General features: G+C 40.9%; 1 protein-coding gene across 7 annotated transcripts in view; it reads left to right on the top strand.

Annotated features, from left to right (window-relative positions):
* Positions 1-12,512, top strand: part of elavl4 (ELAV like neuron-specific RNA binding protein 4) — a 72,969-nt gene that overhangs the window by 21,921 nt on the left and 38,536 nt on the right. For all 7 annotated transcript variants that reach the window (XM_035414582.1, XM_035414581.1, XM_035414583.1 and 4 more), the window contains exon 2: positions 11,629-11,715. In XM_035414582.1, the coding sequence (XP_035270473.1) occupies positions 11,629-11,715 (87 nt within the window). The remainder of the gene's footprint in view (positions 1-11,628; positions 11,716-12,512) is intronic.

Genomic DNA, 12,512 nt, shown 5'->3' with positions numbered 1-12,512 from the left:
CCCCCCCCAGCAAGAGAGAGTGGAAGAGAGAAAGAGCAGAGAGGGACACACGAGAGCTCATCGTCTGTATGCCGGAGGAAAGAGGGGAGCGGTGGTTTGGTGTTTTGCTTTTGGTTCCGGAGCATCAGGGGCGGTGGAAGAGCAGGCTCTTCCAGGAACCCTCTCGGTGCTTTCCCGCTGGCCTGAGTTCCCGTGAAGCAGGGAAGCAGAGTAAAGAGCTCAGGGGATGTCACCACTGTATGGCGTCTTATAGCGCAGAACGCGGACACGGTAATTTGTTTTACAGTCCTTGCAGCTGGAGATTTAATCTGCTTCCGGTGGCAGCGCAGGTGGGCCTCTGCGTGAATAAATAGCATAGCTGAACACCGCACACCTTTTTTTACTCAGGAAGGTTCTAAAATATACATGGTTCTCTCTCTCTCAGAGTGCACGCTAGAGCACAATTTGCCTGTAATTTTGCTTTTGCCGAGCGTTATTGGATTTCCTGTCTGCAGCTCAAGATATTTACTGTTCTCTCAAGTCAGCTGTTGTGAATATTTGAAATGTACCACATAAAAGGCCCAATCAATATATATATATATATATATATATGTGTATATATATTCCCTTAATGGGTTAGAAAAAATATTTTAACAAATTAAAAATGAGCATAAGGCCTGTGTGTGTGTGTGTGTGTGTGCGCGTGCCTTTTGTGAGTGCATCAGCATATATGTGTATGTTTGGGCGTTTGTGTCAGTGCGTGTGTCGGTGTGTTTGAATGCAGCTCTTCTCATCACTGCTGTTTTTCGTGTGTTTCAGCCACTGTTGCTCTGGATATGTGGTAGTGGACAGCGATTTTAAAATAACTGACACTTGGCCAGATGGAGAGAGGCAGGCCGAATGGGAGCCAGATTAAGAGTTAGACAAACAAATTGAGGAGCGAGGCTGACTGAAGTAGACAGTGGAGCGATGATGCTGTACAGCACTTCTTTGTCATACCAGGGGTTTTTTTCCCACCGTGATCAACAGAGCTGGACTTGAGGTCCTAACTGCTATTCCTCACTTAATATACGCTCCTGTAGCATAAATTGTGTTTTTGCATCACTGGAAACAAATTTGTTATATGTATTTAGCTGAAGCGTACATATATTTGGCTGAAGTATAGTTTACAAGTGTTTTTTTTTAATAATTATAAGCTCATTTAAAATACAATACTGTAAATTTTACTGTGGGAGATATAATGCCCAATCGTATCTGCAAATAATGGTGGGCTGTAAATAGAGATTCGTTGATAATGAATATAACCTAAATTGTCTCTGAAAGTTTCTCATGATGCTCAATTTAAACTTAGTGGAATTACTATTTACTCTATATTTTTACCATAAAAGAAGGCTGTTGTTCCTTAATTGTATCGCCTTGTTAAAGAAGCCCTGTGTTGTGAAGGTATTATCATTTGCAAATACAAGGGATTTTACTTGTCCTCATGAATGTTATAAAGTAAATAATTACAGTTATAGAGTTGTTACAAAACAACCTTATGAGATTAATTTTTGTATCCTCATGTAGGATTTTTTATTAGACTCTTTTCGGCATATATAGATTCAGAAAATGATGGTAGGTTAATCATGAGTTTATGGGCGAATACCTTGTAAATAAGCTGCTCTCAATCTGTATTCCTCAATTACAAGATTTTTTAAAAAGAATTCCTTCCATGTTAAGGCAAAAATATACATATGTATTAAAGAAACATTTAGTTGATAATTTAACATGCTTTGAGTGATTTTTTAAAATGTGTATATATACATTTTTTTCTTCAGAAAGCTGAAACAAAAAATTCTGTTATGAGAGGAACTAGCTTCACAAAGCAATGCTAATTCCTTTGGTGGAAACTCAGAATGCCACAGACTATTAGATTAGATAATCATCTGGAAATACACAGCACATACAACCTGCAGACAAATACAGGGCTGGGGTCCCAATCTTCACTGTCACATTCTCAGGTGCATATTTAAAATGAATACCCTTAGGGAATAAATCTGGATGAGAGAAAGGGTATGCAAACCTATAAAGCTGCAAAGTATTTTGCCATTTTAAAAAAATCCAGAAATGAAGAGTGAAACAGATTTTCTGATTTTAATGTTCTTGTATTCCTGTTTTTTTCCCCCCATCATCTCCCTTTCCGTCCCTTGAGCTGTGATATTCACGCAGACATTTGGGTTTGAGTGGCAGCTTCTCCTGAGACTGTGCACAAGCTGCACGCTCCTCTGATCTGCATTTTGCATCCCAAGAAGAAGGGAAAAGCAGCATCAGTAGCTGCAGCAGCAGGCTCAGTGTCATTATCGGTTGCTGTATCGCGTTTAACCGTTAGCGAAGCGGTCCAGTGCTGTGACGTTAAAGGACGTTTCAAGGTCATTCACACAGCACTTTCAGATATGTAAAATATTTATGCCTCTGTTGCTGGATGAGTTATCCACTAACCATGCAACATAGCATAAAAGTGAAATGACATTGTTGGCTGGAATAAAGAAAATATAACTTGAAAAACGTCAGTAGATGTGTCTTTGCAAAGACGCCTCGTCACATTCTCAGAAAAATCCTCTGGAGTGTCGAAAAATGATAAAATTCACCGCCGGTTGCACAAAGAGAGAGAGACAGAAACAGTTATAGTGAAAGAATGAGAGACAGAAAAGATGAAGCAGGGAATTTATTTGATAGGCAGATCTGCAAACCAAGCCTGGGTGTTCCAAATGCACAGAGGTCAGGGGTCACGGCTTTAGAGCTGACAGCAGTTTCCACAGCGAGGGGAGTGCAAGGAATTACGGCATCTTATATAGTAAATTCAATAGATTTTGTGTGACAGCTATGGTCAGAAAAAAAAATGTGTTTGCGCACATCAGAAAGCACAACACAAAATATATTCTGTTAATAGCATTAAGTGGTTGAACACTACAGTAATCCACGCCTTGAATTTTACTGCTGTCTTTCTCCTTAATGAGAATTGTATGCTGCAGAAACAAGGTGAGATTTTGTGGGCACATTTAATCACTGTCTGGAGAGCTTGTCTCAGCTAAAGACAACAGAAGAAACAGGAATACATATATATCTTTGGGGCCTTCCAGTTCCCTTCCTCAAAAATAGATATAAAGCCTGTAATAGAAATAGTATAATTTTAATTGAATGATTTAGCTTTATATAAATTAAATAATTGATATACTCTAATTATATCGTTAGCACAGACTGAAATATAATGTCAAATGACAGCACTGAACAATAGTATTCTGGATATCAAGAGAGAGATACACACTACCCCCTTTCCAATGAACAGTATTCTGCATCATAGAATATTGAACTAAAATTTATATGGGGATCACCCTGCAGTATATCTTCGGCAACCTACAGTATGAAGACAGAGAGTCCCCTGTGAGCTTTTTCAATTAAGACAATACCCACAAGGTACTGTTGGAAATTAATCTTGCATTGTGAATGCATTTCAAATTTTATGGTTTGGTTGATGTCCTGGCAGGGCATTATACTCTCGCTGTGTGTATAAATTAGTTTTTTTTTTTTTTTTTGGTCTTATTGATGGGGTTTTTTTGCTCGCTGCTGATTGGAAGCATCTAGATGCTGCAGAGAGGAAAGCCCCCTGGGAGGGGAAAAAAACACAGTTTGACCTTCAAACAAATCCTTGAAACCCCATTGATCAATTGAAAAGTTAATTTTCCTTGTGGTTTCTTCTGCTGGGGCTATTTTACATTCGATCGTCGTTCATTAAGTGCAGCTTGTGACCCAGAAGCAAAAGAAGGGGTTTTTTTGCATTCAACACACAAAGCGTTTGCCTTGCAACAGAAATCCCGTCTTTGTGTCCTCGTATGAGGGCTTCTTCACTTTCAGGGAACCTCTGTATCTCTCTAAGTCTATCGTTATAAAACGCTATGTTTTTCTCACACTGACTTTGACTGTGTGCGCACGGTATGTTGTATGTATGTTTGTTCACACGCACACGCATTCATGCATGAACGTGCGTGCAGTTATGCATGCGCGTGTATGTGAAAGTGTTTGCATGTACAGATGCATATGTAAGTGTGTGTGTGTGTGTGTGTGTGTGTGTGTGTGTGAGCGTGTGACTGTATGTGGGCTCATATTCATATTTGTATGGTTGAATGCATATTTTTAAGTGTGCATTTATTGTATATGGCTTTAGATCAGTTGCTGTGGAACATTAAAGAGCTATTAGAGTTGATTATTGCAGCAGGGTTGTACTTTCATTCCCACAGAAAAGCCTTGTCTTGCCTATTAATGAGTAGATATTAAAGTATATTCATACATAATACAAGAAAAATAATATAATTGTATTGATATAATATCATAAAAGTAAGATCAATGCCTAAGACAGGAAGGCAATGCAATTTATTTGTTTTATGATTTTTAAGGCTTTTATTAAATTGTTTGTAGTCGTGCTGTGGCTGCATCTGAATTCTAATTAACTGAAGATATGCCATTTTTCTAAAAATATGAAGGGATGACAAACGTGCTGTTGTCTAATAAAACAGAAGATGCTCAACTGCTAGGCCAAAATATGTAATTCGATTCATTTTAAATTAAAATAATCTCACTTTTATGACAAAGCACAATAGCGCTGAATTGTCACAGTGTGATTGCATGTCTTAATGTTCATTTTTTAAATAAGTTTCATTAAAAAACAAAGTGTACAAAAAATATACAGGTCATTAGTTTAATTTCTTATGTAAGAAATAACACTGAGCCAAGTTATATTCTTTGCTTTAAGTCTATGGATTAAAACAGTTGATAAACTTTATCCACTGAATGAAATCTAATTTGAAGGGGTTTTATTAATGTCTTCTGATCTAATACACAAAGGGGCCCTCTTTATAGTTTAAATATGAATGTGCATATCTGAGTTTTAAAAAGCCGTACCATTAGAGCCATTATCAGCGGCCTCAGATTTTAGCATTTGGTCAGCTACCTTAAAAATTATATGTTAATGGCTCACTAAAGGGCTAATTTGCCAATTAACCTATTCATTAAAATGTCATCTGAATCTACAGTAGTGTAAAATATTATGTTCTTTCTAGAATGTTTTTCATTCATTGCCTTTCCCTCAACTTCAGATGGACATGCTGAGACTCCTTTATATAAGCTTTATGCTTAGTAGTAGTGTGCAGTATTATCTTACAGATGATGCACACATTTGCTGATTCAGAATGGACAGTACCGAAAAGTCATTCATTTTATTTTGCCTTTTTGTTGTATTCCTTTGTAACGTTAAATTTAGCCGAATTGTGCATAAAAATGGCAAACTGTTGGGCACATTCTTACTTAGATATTCAAAGCTCGCAGTTTGAATTGTTTTTTTTTCTTCCAGATTTAACATGAGAGAATGGACTACATAAAAGAACTAAATGGCAAGCAAAAGCTTTATTTGCATATTCCTCCTTCAATCCCACTCGAATAACTTTATGAAAAACACACCGTTCCAGTGAATTTGAATGGCATGGCTCACCCACGCAGCCTGAAACTGAAATTCAGTGCACGCTGCAGCGCGTCTGAACTTGGTCAGCTGAGAAAGAGGCTGAGGGCGGGAAACGTCACGGCCGGCCGGCACAGGTGCGCTGATCTGCGGCCCGCCAGCTACCTGTGGGGATGTCCTCGCGACACCTGGTGCTGACGCTAGCGCTTCGCTAAAAAAACAACAACAACAAAATGTCAAGTTTGCTCCTGGAATTAAAAGGGGAACGCACCCCGCGCGCCCGCTTTCGCGTTCACAGCGCGTGCCCAGATCCTCCACGGCAAGGTCACCTTTATTCAAGACGAGCGGAGTCCCACATGGCCGCGCGGAGCCGAGGGGAGAGGGGAGAGGGGGGAGCACGTGCGGCTCTGGCCGCGGCTCCAGCGTGGCGCTGGTGTGGGCGAGGTGGCGGAGTGTCTCTAGGCCTGTCACAGCGAATCAGCCAGAGGGGCAGGCCTGGCTGGCTGACAGACAGACAGACGAGGGCGGCGCTCAGTATTTTTTCTCATGCAATGATCTCAGATGCATCTCTGCCTCCTCTGGAGCCGGCACTGCCACTGCCACCCAGAGGTCCTCCTTCAGAGGAGCAGTACACATATTCTCCAGGTCTTATGTCAGACCCGCCCCGCCCTATGATTATGATATGTGCGTTGTGCAGTGTACAGTGAACGGCACATTGTATTCTATATATTAAAGTATTGCATTCAAACTAAATAAAGGAACTTAAAAAAAAAATTCTATATAATACATAACATTTTGTACTGTACGATAGGATCCATTCATCCAAATCAATATTATTCCAACAGTTATTCAGTATTGCTCATAGCAGTTATAATGTCTGTTAGAAATTTATTGATACTTACTGACACGTACTCTGTATATATGTGTACACACACGCACACACACACACACACACACACTCCGGCACATGCATAAGGTTGACACAGACCACTCTTTTCTGTAGAGTGTAGATCCACTAATGAGAGGCATGCTTGCTGCGTGTAGAGTTGAGGGCCCAGCAGGCAGCAGAGGCCTGCGGAGTTTAGGAAGCATCTCCTTGGCTATCTGAAGGACGGGAGCTCCAGGGTCAGCGCGGGATGGGTGGGCCCAAACACAGCCAAGCCAGCAGGCAGGAGTCCAGGAAATTTCACCTTTCCTTCAGGGAGAGAACACTACCCACTCTAGCTACATAAACCAAAGCCTCACCTCAAAAAAACACGATCCTCACCAATTTTCTGCTTCCTCTGGTGTTGAATACGAATAGGGAATAAGCCTTGGGAATAAGCCCGTTTGGTTGGGCTGTAGCAGCAAGATTGGGCAAAAATGCAATCTTACAAAATACAAAATATCTATAAACTGCAGTGAAAATAGTGGTGGCTTAGTTTGCTCTGCAGGTGGTGCATAGGTATAAACCATGCATAAACATATTAGATATTAAATACATATATATAAATTCAAATGCTAGCAGTTAATAGTAAAAGTAAATACAACCCATTCCTGGGTGGCAGGAGTCATTGACTCTTCATGATATCAATGTACTGGGACAATTTACTTGCAGGGGGTTATGCCCTTTGATTGATGGTTTATGGCAAATAGTTTATGGCTCATGGAAGTCTCTTGCATAAAATATGCGCATTTCATTCTGGGACGTGTATTATAATTCTGTTTATAAATTACACTGCTGCAAATTCCTTTTTGCATTGGTAACAGGGAGTGAGGAAGTACTGCTGTGCTATTTCCTAGTTAAGAGATTTGCATTTGGGATTTATAAGTAGTCTGGCGAGGTGGTAGATTCTCTTGTAAATAAATTCTTTTTGCCAAGCTGTGCTCAGCTCTAGACTTTAATATTGCCCGGTGGTCTATTTATTAAAACCTTTTCTGTGGTACAGGAACACTGAATTGGTGTCCAAATCTTAATCACATCTCTCTATAAAAACATTGCAAAGTACATTTTCCCAGGGAGAGAGTCTGGTATGGAAACTTTTTTTGTGTGTTTGGCTTTTCATGAAAATGTATGGCTAAAGTTTACAGACATTTTTGTTGACTGTGGTTGATTTTCAAGGCCAGGGAGCTGAAGTCATATAGTGAGAGACAAAATGACAGTCCAGGGAGGTAGAATGTGGGGGGATGTTTGATGTGCAGCTGTGTGCTTGGTAGGCAGCTCACAGGCAGGTTCGGGTATAAGGTCATTGACTGGGCCAAGTGAAACTGCAGGCAGTGCTCTTCCTGTGGAGTATCCGTGAGGGTCTATTTCTCATAACAGAACCTTTTTTTTTTTTTGGACAAAAAAACAAAAAATGTGCATGACACAGTGAATTAATTAATTTAATTCCAGACATTTATTTTAGAAAACTGGTAGTATAATGAACCTTACTCACTTGCCTGCCTTATGTTAACTTAAAAGTATTTTAAAATATAAAAAAGTAACTATTTTAATTTGGTATATGTCATCTCCTCTCAATATATGCTATGTTATTGTTAAGAATTTACTGAAAAAATATGATTTTATTTTATATTGCTTTAAGGCTAAGTGCCGCAGTGAGAAAATGGTATTAAAGAGTGGCTTGATAAAATGAAACTTGCTTGCTCTCCAAATGGTTGCTTAATCAATATATACATGAATATCAACGCGTAAGATGTAATCTTCCTTCTCCCTCACCCCCTGCTGGTGGAGCTCTCCCATCTGCTAACCTTTGACCTAACGGAGTCCGCACAGATAACAGAGGAAAGGGGGGAAAAAAAGAGCATCTTCAAAAAGTGTTATTGATCCCGTGAAGCAGACTTGGTGGGGGAAAAAAGTAAAGCAGAGTTAAATGAAAAATTGCTTACATGCCGAAACATTTATTATTCTGAGTCACAGAAAAATCCATTTGGCAAAGCAGATGCGGATCGATGGGAGAGCGGGGCAGGGGGCTGTGGTGCGAGGTGTCCCAGATTACGTTCCTGATTGATCTGCTGCAGCTTCCGTCTGACCTGCAGGATGTGGAGGAGCCGGGACGTGCCCGGCGGCGGGAGAGAAAGCCCAAATAAATAAATAAAAAAATGGAAAAATAAAAATCAATGTCAAGGGGAACTTTAGTGACCCTGTGTAAAGACACAAAAATCACATAAGCTGTCTCAGCTAAACAGTCTTGACAGCCCAAAGTTTTTCTTTTCTTCTTGAAGCCGACGCACCAGTCCCCAGTCCACATGCCAATTTAGCTGCCGGCTAGCGCTGGTGGGGATGTGGGGGACGACTCCCCTCAGACAGTGTGAGTGGTAACACGGCAGAACATCACAGAAAAATCGTATTTCAGATTTTTTTTTTAAATGTTTCTGATACCATCTACCGCACAATGTTGAGGAAAGCTCTCGTATGACTTATTTATGCTACATTTCTCTGCGCATAGCAGTCTGTGAGAGTAATGCTGCCAACAACTACATCAGAGCAGAAGCCAAAATTCAAATGGAAAATAAATGCTCAGACATTCTATGGTGCTGTATTTATTCTCCTCGGGGGACGTTCATAACATCATCCTTTTTGCGGATCAGCGTGCCGTACAAAAAAAAAAAAAAAAACGCTTGAATCTGGCGAGACGTTTAAATCACAAACAAGTGCTCCAGATGACCTCCATTTTGTGCCAGGCGCTATCAGTTAAATGATACTGCCGCATTCCTGATCCACTGCAGTGTCGCTTCATCCATCCCGGCAAAGTCACGGGAAATTGATTGTCTAAGCCGGTTTGGGTCGGGCCAGCTTTTTTTTTTGCTCGAAGCGAAGCAGCGGTTTCACTGCGTCTCTGCGGAGAAGTGGCTCGCGAGGCCCGCAGGATGACACAGGCTCTGGAGCGAGATAATGTCTACCTGCCCCGGGTGTTTCTGACCCCACGGCCTGTGCCACTGTGCCTCTGACAACATTGCTCACTCACAGGGATGCACAGGGAGCTGTCTCAGGCCCAGACAAAAAAAGCTCTGTCCTCATATTGCTGCCACAATATACAGGCACCTAAGCAATCATAATAAAATAATATTATTTGACAATGCCATTTTGAAACATTTAGAGAGCCATATGTGCATATATTGTTCATCAGGAATCTTTGGTATGTATGCTAATTGGTCCACATACAGTATGATATTTCAGTGTCATGATGCCAACAGCGATAAATATTTATGGGAGACCTTGTTATGTTCACTGAAGCATTGCTTTATTATACTGTTGCTCTTTGCAAACCTGTTGTGTCTGAATTATCCATGCCAAGGGTGAGTGTGTATGTGGGTATGTGTGAAGGGCAAGGGATTATTTTTGTGGGTGTGTTTTGAAAACTGTACTTTTGTTTCACATTCCATACCATGAGAGCAGCATGTACAGTACATGTATGTGATACATATCTGTGTTTCTAACCTGCTGCACCATCTCACCATCCTGGCTTCTTTCTATTTCCAGGCTTGTTAAGCAAATGCAAATTTTTAGCATCAATATTCATTTCTATTAAATGTTGCCGCATCAGTAAGGATCTGTTACCGTCTAACGAGCACATCTGACACTTCTCAGATATCACAGATATTAAACAATCAAAAAAAAAAGTCTGAATATGTGCTAATATATGCTGAGGAGTGTGCTACAGTGACCCATTTTGTCACTATTGCCTCCTCTAGGATGTGTGATTCTTTCGCTTATTTGTTTAAAAAGAGAAACAGAGATCATGTGACTGATTATTAATCACCATTGCCTACATCCCAGCTCGTCCATATGTTCTCGCACGCTGTGCTGCTTTTGTATAATAGCACATTCTGGAGTACCATTTTTAAAACGCTTTAACAGTGCAATATGTTCGTCTCTGGAGAACCGCTCCTTTAGAATCATTACTACTGAGGCACCAGTAGCAGATGGGGTCAAAATGCTCTTGAAAAAGTCACATCTGCTCTGGCCTGTGTTCGTCCGTTGCCCATTAAATATTCAGCTGCATTGAAAGCCATTTGACCTTAGAAAATGGAGGGTGGGCCCACTTACATGCTGCCCAATTTCCCTTCTGAAAGGGACAGCTAGGCTGCATAAGAACTTTATTGTTGTTGTTTCTGGTATAATCTGATGCCCCCACACCTGTACAGTACAGGATGAACAAGACAAGAGCATAGCAAGAGAATGTGTGGTGCTCACAGTCGCTTGGATAAACAAGTGCATGTATTGATTGGTTTGTAAAACCGTGTGTGTGTGTGTGTGTGTGTTTGTGTGTGTGTGTGTGTGTTCATTAATCCCTCATAGTTTTTAAGACCTGAACCTGGAAATGTCTCTCATAACAGTCTCACAGAAATAAAATGCAGATTTACTTGATCATCCATCCCCTTAAAATGTATGTGTACAATGTATGTGCAAATTGTAGCACTAAGATTGTGATGTTTTTTAACCTTCGGTCCTCACTGAAACTAAAACAAAGGTGGCATCTGGTAAACAAAGGTCCCCGCAAATACTTGCCTGATTTCATTATCGAGAATATTGACCAAAATCCTATTACTCTCAGACCTGACAGCAGACAAAGCTTGCCCTTCCCCTCCCCGTTACAGCTGACAGTCTATTACCATTTGAGACGGCGTTTTAGCTGAACATCCCTCTAACATTTAAAGAGACACGGGCGAACGGTATCTCCCTCCGCCCTCTCCGTCATTTAGTCCTGGAGGCCCGCGTTGCATTCCTCCACCATTTTATCTGTCTGAAAGAGTAAATGAAGGAAAGGTCAACCTCACATTCTCCCGTTTCTCCTAAATTGGCTGTTTTAGCCCGCGCCTGTGCGGCTGTACAGATTCTGCTCTAAATGCAGCAGCCCGCGTTGGCTGATTTGAGGAGCTGTCTTTGTCAAAGGCCTTGTTTACCAAACTAGGTGGGCCTGGTGCCCACACTATCTTATTAACTCTACACAGGTCACTGGTTCCTGCGCCTTTTTTATTCGGCCCGAAATTACTATTCTGTACAATCCAAAAAAAAAAAAGTGCCATTATTTGATTATTTAAAACCATTCGAAATGAATCCAGATTTATAGCAAATGTAGAAACTGGAAAAGAGAGCCACCTGGGTGTTTTAGTGTGACTGGTGACCGTAAGGCTTTGCAGAGACCGGCGTGTTAAATCTTGACCCTGAAACCCCCTAGGGATCGACAGAGACACAGTGGCGTCAGGCAGAGCTCCCGCAGCTACAGGGCTGGGCAGAGAAGGGATTGCTGACACAGCCAAAGATGGTAAGGAGACAGCCACAAATGACCTTTTACCCAACATTAACCATGCTGATGACAGAGGGTGCTGCAGAGGGGGGTGGGGCTCTCCACCAGGGGCTGATGGGGAGGGGGGGAAGCCCTGATGTTGTGCACTGCTCAGGCTAGCCAGCCTCTGTAGACAGCATATAATGGACATTTGTCATCCTAAATGTTAATGTGATATAAATGTAGCTGTCTAGTACCTTTTTTGGGAACGTGTTTCTGCAGAAAGAAAGAAAGAAGAAAAGCATCTTGAATACTAAATGTTTATGAAGTGAATTGAATTTAATATGTGTGTATAATATCTAATATAAAAATGTTTTCATGCCCAATTGAATAATTAATGCTTTAGAATGCCTTTTATTTCCCCTTTCTAATGGTTGTATATCTTGAATGTTAGCCATAAGACACACGAGAGGACCAGGCATATCAAACACAAGGCTCATTGTATGATTTCATTCTTCCTGAAATAATAATGGAGGAATCGCAGGTCCCTGTTATGCATGAATCAGAGCTCCCTGTTAGGTGTGTATGCTTGGAATTCAGTCAAGGCAACGTAAGGTAAAGACCCCACAGTGCATAGAAACTCATGTGGCATAGGCACAGGGTGAATCCCACTCTCTGTAGACCCAGATTCTCCCATTACTGCCTCCCACAAACAGAACGCCTCCACAAGCAGCTCTGCTATATCCCTGTGTGACTCAGACAAATTACATTTTATGAAAATTTATACATTTTTTAACTATTAAATCTTTTAAGGCCATGTTTAAAATGCAAAAGCA

The sequence above is a fragment of the Anguilla anguilla genome, chromosome 4 (assembly GCF_013347855.1).
Source record: "Anguilla anguilla isolate fAngAng1 chromosome 4, fAngAng1.pri, whole genome shotgun sequence".
In the NCBI taxonomy this organism is placed as follows: domain Eukaryota; kingdom Metazoa; phylum Chordata; class Actinopteri; order Anguilliformes; family Anguillidae; genus Anguilla; species Anguilla anguilla.
This window is presented reverse-complemented; position numbering and strand designations above follow the sequence as displayed.